At 48.2% G+C, this 8158-nt stretch overlaps 1 protein-coding gene across 1 annotated transcript; it reads right to left on the minus strand.

Moving 5' to 3' along the window:
- Positions 1-1739: 1739 nt before the first annotated feature.
- Positions 1740-5706, minus strand: LOC149347160 (uncharacterized). The gene is made up of 3 exons (XM_089541508.1): positions 4342-5706; positions 3154-3242; positions 1740-2377 (listed from the first exon to the last, which is right to left on the minus strand). The coding sequence occupies exons 1-3, from the start codon at positions 5704-5706 to the stop codon at positions 1834-1836; spliced, it is 1998 nt and encodes a 665-aa protein (XP_089397634.1). The 3' UTR covers positions 1740-1833.
- Between the last annotated feature and the right edge of the window lie 2452 nt (positions 5707-8158).

The following is an 8158-nucleotide window of genomic DNA, read 5'->3' on the forward strand; positions in this document are numbered from 1 at the left end:
ATACATATACCAAGTGTTCAATTTCAAGTTTGCCCAATATATAGCTAGACGCTGTTTTCTTGCCCAGCAGGCGCTCGGCATGCTTGCGGTGCTTCGAGGTATTTGTATTGAGTTCCTCGGCTTCCTACTTAATTACGCATTATACTTAATTATTCATGATACGGGGCATAAACAACGTTTCTAAAAGCTTTGGGTAAGCAAGTAGCCTTGCCATGCGGAGAGGAAATGAACGCTGCCAAACAGGTTAATAAGTTTAGGAAAGATAAGGCGAGACGCGGACCTTTTTCAAAAGTACCAAATACAAAGTGTAGCGCTAACAAAGGCAGTTTTCTTTACTTCTTGTGTCGTGGGCTGCACCTAATTATAAACGTCTATCAATACATCTTCTCTGCGTTAGAGCTCTGTTTTCTTCGAGGTGTTGAAAAAACAATCACTTCGCGTGAACATTAGGCGAATTTGTGCTACTTTGGCGAACTTTGTGTAACTTGTTAAGGCATAAATTTTTCGGCATGCTATGACAAGGTTTCGGGTTGATTCTCTCTCCGAAGAAGCATAAGTTTAAACTGCAGTGAGGATCATTGTTTCTTTAGGGCGCCAGTTAACCTCACCGGGATGCAACTTCGGAAAACACATGTCTCGTGCCGGCACTTTCACCTTCAAGATCATACAAGGTCAAAGCGGTATTTATTCATTTCGCTACTGCCTAGAAATGTGTCTAGGCATAGCATATGTCATATAATCAACCATGAGTTTGGAACTTGAGTTCGGACCAATGGTTAATTGTTCACTTATATTGATTAATGAGTAGGTTGTGATTAATTAGCGTGAATTAGATAATAAAAATGAACAGCAAACTTTGCCCTATAACCTATACCACTGAAAAGCTTAGATCACGTGTAAATGCACGGGGCTAGTTAGCGACCAGGAGCAATTAGCGTTAATTAATTATTTACAATTAAAACCGAAACTTCTGCTACAGCACCGAGTCACCAACTGTTGGAAGGCTTAAATTAAGTGTAAGTGTATTCTGCTAGTTAGGGACTCGAATTAATTAGAGTTATTTAATTGCAAGAAAACCAAACTGTGAGCTATAGTATCGAGCCATATACCTGGGAAAGCTTATGTCAGGTGTGAATGCACTGTACTTGTTGGTGGCCCGAATTAATTACAGTTCATTATTTTAATTCAACTAGAACCGGAACAGAACACAACGACAGAGTTAATCCTCTACTAACTAGCTTAAACAGAGTTTAACCGTTGCAAATTTTTTCTCGTGGCTCGTTCATGCGTATGAGAATACGCTCATCTTTTATTTCTCTCGTTGGAATTCAGCCTGCATCTTAGAAAGCAAAGGCAGGCTGTAACTGAAGGATTAAGAAGCGCACAGCGCCATTTCCACAACCGGTATGGTTGCTGCGAAGGCTAGTGCATACATAACATTTTAATTATAAGAGCTGTTGCTTGCCAGTTCCTCCATAATCTTCTCACTTAGGGTGTTGAACCGCTTGCAATGCTGCCACAGTGTATCGGCTGTCACAGTCGATAGAACATGACAACACGGTTGCAGGGCAAAGGAGCCTTCGTGCTTTATTGCGCGCTGGTTTTATAGCCACCACTGGAAAGAAGGGCGACCTCCTCTCCCCAGAAGCCGACTGTGTGCGCATGTCCCGTGGCTTCCGGGACGATGACTTAGCTACCGATACATCCTCCTTCGTTTGGAAAAAAAAGAAAGAAGAGGAAAAGAGAAAAGAGAAGAAAACTCTGTTACAAACAAATCTGAATGGTGTATGGCCCTCGCACAGACGCCTTGTTGACTTCACTTGCATTGGAAATTTAGGGCACCTGTACAAAGTCCTTGTTGTACGAGAGCCGCCGAGGTGGTGCTATTTGTCTTGTTGATCTCCTTAGTGCTGGTGCTGGCGAGGCAGTGCGCGGGGGATCCTGCGTTGGAGGCGCTGTGCCGAGCTGTGGCATGATAGTACGCGACTGCGGTGGACCAGTGCGGGCCGAGGTTGCCGAATTGTCCGAGCTGTTTTCGTCGTCGACGAAGTCCGGCAGCTCCCGCTCAAAGGGTTCACTGGTCGGTAGCAGGTGCCGCCGGTTGCGTCGCAGAACTCTTCCACCTTCGGTGAGTACGTCGTACGACCTGGGAAACCTGGACTGACGCAAGATCCGAGCTTTCGGTGACCACGTGTTCTGCCTCACCCGAACGACGTCACCTTTCTGCAGTGGAGCCAACGGCCGCTTGAGGCTTTCGGTCTGGCGATGCTTGTACACCTGGTAGTTGGCACTACAGCGCAAGTCCGGCAATGTGGTGCGAAGCTCGCGGCCTTGGAGGATCTCTGCAGGGGTTCGACCGCACTCTAAAGGTGTGGTCCTGTAAGCAAGAAGTCCCAACCAAAAATCTTGTTTAAGTTCGGTGGTTTTCTTTAGGATGCGCTTTACAATTTGCACACCCTTCTCCGCGAGACCATTTGATTGAGGGAATCGTGGACTCGAGGTGGTGTGTTTGAAATCATATCGCTTTGCAAAGGCAGCGAAGTCGTTACATGCGAACTGCGGACCATTGTCTGTGCATACCTCCATTGGTATGCCGTATCGTGCAAAAATGGAGCTAGTTGACTCTATGACGCTCCTCGCTGACAAGTCGTTAAGCAGTTCTACTTCGGGGAAGTTTGACAACGCATCGTATAAACACAAGTAGGATTTCCTACCATACTGGAAGATGTCGATGCCCACTCGGTACCAGGGCTTTTCAGGCACAGGACGCATTTTCAATGGCTCTCTTGGTTGGCTGTAGGCGTACTGCATACATACGCTACACTTCTTCACAAACGCCTCAATGTCCGAGTTCATTCCAGGCCAGAAAACTAGACGCCGTGCCCTGAGTTTGTTCTTATTAATGCCCATATGACCATGATGTATTTTTTCTAACATTTCCCGTTGTAAAGTAGTTGGTATTATAACCTTGCAGCCTTTTAGCAGGACGCCTCTAACTTCGGACAGTTCGCCCTCGCTTGACTTCAGCGGCCCTTCGATAGGAATACCATTACTTAGGCATTTTAGAACGGAGCTCAGATAAGGATCGTTCCTCGTCTCTACGGCCAGTCGCTTCCACGTGTCGTCGCTGACAAGTGAGCAAACCACACTTACGGCATGAACTTCCACGTCATCGCTCTGGATGCTCTTATCGTCCTCGGCGGGGGCCCTTGATAGCATGTCGGCGAGCAGAAGTTTTTTTCCTGGAACGAAGAATATTGTGATCTCATAACGCATCAGCCTAAGAAAAAACCGCTGCAGCCTTGGCGGCATATCGCCAACTGCTTTTTTGTGGATGGCAACTAATGGGCGGTGGTCTGTTTCCACAATAACCTGCCGGCCGTAGAGGAAGTGGTGAAACTTTTCGCACCCGTATACGATAGCCAGTGCTGCCTTCTCTATTTGAGAGTACCGCTGCTGCGCGTCAGTGAGCACTTTGGAAGCATAAGCCACGGGTTTCCAGGAATCGCTATGACACTGCATTAAAGCTGCAGCAATCCCATTCTGTGATGCATCACAGGACACTTTTGTTGGTTTTTTGGGGTCAAACATTGACAGGAGCGGTTGTTGGCTCATGCTATGGCATAGCAGTTTCCATTCACTCGCATGGTTATCTGTCCATTCAAAAACTGCATCTTGTCTGATTAGGCTCCTGAGAAGAGTCGTTCTTTCCGCCAGCGTGGGTAAAAATTTTGCAAAGTAGTTTGCGACCCCCAGCATTCGCAGAACTCCCGATTTGTCAGAGGGGGCGGGCATTTCCAACATACTTTTCACTAGTGAAGGGCTCGGTTTTATACCTTCTGCACTGATAACGTCGCCCAAGAACTCAATTTCTTGAACGCCAACTGTGCACTTCTCACGATTAAATGCGAGACCGGCCTGCTCAGCTGCTTGCAGAGCTGACCGAAGGCGTACGTCGTGCTCCTGCCGGGAAGTGCCCCAGACTAGTATGTCGTCGACGTACACTTTCACGCCGGGAAGAGATTCAAAAACTTCATTTAGTGTTTTCTGAAACACTTCAGATGCCGACGAAATACCGAAAGGCATCCGTAAAAAACGATATCGACCGAACGGTGTTGCAAAAGTACAAATCCTGGAGGTTTCTTCGTGCAATGGGATCTGATGGAACCCCGAGTTTGCGTCAAGTCTGGAGAACACTGTTGCGCCCGCTAGCTCGGATTCTATATCTTCTCGCCTTGGCATTTCGTAGTGTTCTCGCTTAATGCATTCGTTTATCTTTCTAGGGTCCATGCACACTCGGATATTGCCGTCTTTTTTGCGAACGATAACGAGAGGACTCACCCAGTCTGTGGCTTCTGTGACTTTTGTGATGATCCCAGCCTTTTCCATGCGTTCAAGTTCTAGCCGAAGCGGTTCTCGCAGAGCCAGAGGTACCCGTCTCGCTGTTTGGACAACAGGTGTGGCGCCTTCGCTCAGGGCCATGCGGTATTCGCGTCGAACACAGCCTGTGCCGCTGAACAGGTGTTGGTAATCGTGAATGACTTTATCAGAACTGTTCACTGTTACGTTGTGAACTTCCCGCGGCAGAAGACCCAGTTCTTCGCTTGCTTCAAGACCAAGGATTGCTTGATTTCCTTTGCGCACTACAAAAAAGTTGCAAACGCTCTTTCGGTTATTCAGCTCCACTTGAGTTCTGAGGACACCCATATGTTTGATAATGCCGCCGCCATACGATCTCAGGATCACACTACTCGGCATTAATGATGGCTTGGGATTCATCTTCCTGTAAAGACCGAAGGGCAACAGGTTAGCTTGGGATCCCGTGTCCACTTTCAACTTCACCAGCAAACTGTTCATGCATACTTCAACGGTCCATTCACGTCGACTGCTGACGCTGCTAACCGACACGTCGAGTACGTTAAAGTCTTCTTCGGATTCTTGCAGTGCGTCCACCTGATTATTTGCCTTGCAGGAGACCGCGAAATGGTTCCTTGCTTGACACTTTCTGCATGTACGTACGAACGCTGGGCAGCTTCGCGGCGCATGAGTTCGGCCGCATTTTCTGCACTTGAATTGCTTTGATTGCGCTTTACCCAAAAACGGGCTTTCCTTTCGCACCAAGTCCACCGTTTGCTGCTGGCGCTCATTCCATATCTTTTGGTGTTCAGCTGCGCTCTCAGCGGCTTTGCAGATTCCTTCTGCTTTTTTGAGGGTGAGCTGGCTGTCTGCGAGCAACTTCTCTTGTACTTTGCTATCACTGGTGCCAAAAACTATTTGGTCTCTAATCATTGACTCCGTCAATGAGCCGAAATTGCATGAATGGGCTTGAGTCTTCAAATCACGCAAAAAATGTTCAAAGGGCTCACCGGAATCTTGCATCCGTTTCCTGAAGATATACCGCTCGTGGACTTCGTTCCGTTGGGCAGCACAGTATTCTTCAAACTTTTTCACCACCGTCGCATAGTCGAGCTTGTTCTCGCCATCCGCAAAGGTAAACGTGTTGTAGATTGCGATGCCTTCCTCACCTGCGATGCTCAAGAGCAGCGCGGCCTTCGCAGACTCTGGTCGAGGTTTTTCGGTTGGCTCCGATGCAGTTAAGAAGAGCTCAAACTTCTGTTTAAAGAGCTCCCAGTGCTTGCTGATGTCCCCTGTCACACGCAGCGGCTCCGGTGGCTTTAGGAATTCCATCTTGTTGGTCGGTGGCATCCCACTTCTGACACCATGTATCGGCTGTCACAGTCGATAGAACATGACAACACGGTTGCAGGGCAAAGGAGCCTTCGTGCTTTATTGCGCGCTGGTTTTATAGCCACCACTGGAAAGAAGGGCGACCTCCTCTCCCCAGAAGCCGACTGTGTGCGCATGTCCCGTGGCTTCCGGGACGATGACTTAGCTACCGATACACACAGGTCGTGCATTCAAGCCTTTATTTTGAGAACATTACTCGAGTCGTGCGAACCCTCCTCCCCTCCCCCCCCCCCCCCCCTCCTGTTGTCATCGGGAAGCCGTGGCAGTCTCGCGCGGCAGCCTCTTGGACCAATAGGCAATCACAAAAGTCGCAGCCGCCGCCCATTAAACACTCCTCCTCGCGCTGGGGAATGCGACTCTCCTCTTCCACTTTGTAGAAGCACAACGTTACACAAAGAGAAAAGAAGCTCGCGGCCACAGCTGCTTTTAGGGGAGAACAAAAAGCTTAAACTTGTCAGCATGGAGAAGGAAGCAGGAGGAAGAGTCTGCAGTTAGAGATTACACAAAAGGAAAAGTTTCCGCCGCCAATGTCAGCTAGCGTTGAGCTTTCGGAGAGGGAGACGGCGGCTCTATAGCGTCGTTTACGTGAATAGCAAGGTTTCCATAACGCCGACAAAGTCTCAGTGAGACCGGTTTTCCTCGCGTCGTTCGCTCACTTCACTACGGGGTTGTAGCGGAGTCGCACCGAAGTGGATGCGCCTTCCAGAAATGCATGTAAAGCCGTAAACGCGTCGCAGCGAAACGAGCGGACAAAATATTAAGTCGAAACTTGCGGTAGCCCATAAACGCCGCAATGAAGAATGTCAGTTTCTCCGCATGACCAAAATGGGAAGCACTTGTAAGCGCAAAGTGGCGTTTCTGTACATAGCGGACGTAGTTCGCAGGAGCCTCTGTCTGCACGAGACGGCCTAGAAACCGGAGACCGCAGACTGTGGAAGCGAAAGGGGACAAACCGAAGCGTCCTAACTCCCAGCTGCAGCACAAGGCGGCGCCACCAATGGGAAAACCTGGACGGGCTCCGCTTTAAACAGTGCTTTATAGCAGCGGCAGCTGAGACCCTGTAGCTGCCCTGTAACCGCGGCTAATGAATGGCCGTCATGTTAATTCGACAATGAAGGGTAGGTCGATAAAAGCCAAGTCGACTTGCGTGCTGCATGCAGAAAGGTTTGGAGGCGCCCTTCCTCTTTCCTACGGTGGCTATACGATAACCCTCCACCTGGATAACGAAGCAGACTGCGCTCATGATGGGGGCGACTGGACCCCTCCCTCGAGTGCATTAGTGGATAGGTCACCGTTCCGAAAGGTTTGATGTGGTATATGTAAACACTGGCGGGTCGTCTCCAAGGGATGCGTTGGGAACACGATGCACCACTGTCGTATTCACGTAAACGCGTATTATGGAGTCTGAATTGTCTGCAGTTGAACTGCTCGCGTCTACATCATCCAGCGAGACAGCAAAGCATGGCCGGAGGCTGCAGTTCAGAGCCGAGAAAGTACGAGACCATCGCAATGCAGCGGAAAAAAACTTCAGCCCCCAAGCCCCGAACAGCTCAGATACACACTCAGCGACAAGTAATGCTCTCGCCTTTACGCATGATAGGAATTGTTTAGGTGCCCCCATAATTTTTTTTTATTATAGCGATCTTGTTTCGCCTGCTGGGAACTGTTTCTTGCACTTTGGCGTTGCTTATTTTTCCAAAACATCTCCTATTGTAGCGTTCTTAATGTTCTTAATGCGCAAGATACTCGGGACCATTTACCTCTTGGTCTAAAGGATATGTTAAGGAAGAATCAGTGTGTCTTGTATACCATGTCAACACATCTTTGGATGCAATGACGAGCTTGCCTCTGTCAACCTATATTTACTGAGACAGGCGTGCCGAACAAAGAGAACGCAAGTTATCAAGAGAGATAAACGAGAAATTTCAAATTATGAAGATCAGTGAAGACGGTGTTAGCACTCTAACTGTGGCAGTACCTGAAATGATCTGATTTTCTTCAACACGCGAAAGACGTTGAGATGATGTCGACGCGACTCCTATGTATATTTATGGCCTTTCATTTTATTGATAAACCACTACTAGTCCTATTACGATAAAATCGGTGCCGTTTGTATGCGTGTATTAGCAGACGGTGCAGAAACTTCCACTGATGGTAAAAAACACGGTGACGTCATCAAGCGGCCGTATGACGCCCACAGCAAGCCGAGCACCACTGCATCATATGATCATCAACACATGATGATCATACGAGCATCACCATATGATCATCATATGATGATATGATTCATATCTCATATGCATCATATGACATGTAGTTCGTCTATATATACTCGCCTGGTATATACAGGGTGTTTCACCTAAGACTTTCTGCAATTTTTAAAAATAAGCTATTTGAATTAGATGCGCGC

This window comes from Amblyomma mixtum, chromosome 4 (assembly GCF_055824585.1).
Source record: "Amblyomma mixtum isolate Tamu chromosome 4, ASM5582458v1, whole genome shotgun sequence".
Taxonomy (NCBI): Eukaryota; Metazoa; Arthropoda; class Arachnida; order Ixodida; family Ixodidae; genus Amblyomma; species Amblyomma mixtum.

What these genes read in the sequence shown, in the direction of transcription:
- LOC149347160 (XM_089541508.1), bottom strand. Translation starts at nt 5,706, where the DNA reads ATGCCACCGACCAACAAGATGGAATTCCTAAAGCCACCGGAGCCGCTG. An exon ending in TCACAGAAGCCACAGACTGG is followed by an intron (nt 3,243 to 4,341) that starts GTGAGTCCTCTC and finishes TCTTCGTTCCAG; the next exon opens with GAAAAAAACTTCTGCTCGCC. An exon ending in ATGACGTGGAAGTTCATGCC is followed by an intron (nt 2,378 to 3,153) that starts GTAAGTGTGGTT and finishes TCTTGCTTACAG; the next exon opens with GACCACACCTTTAGAGTGCG.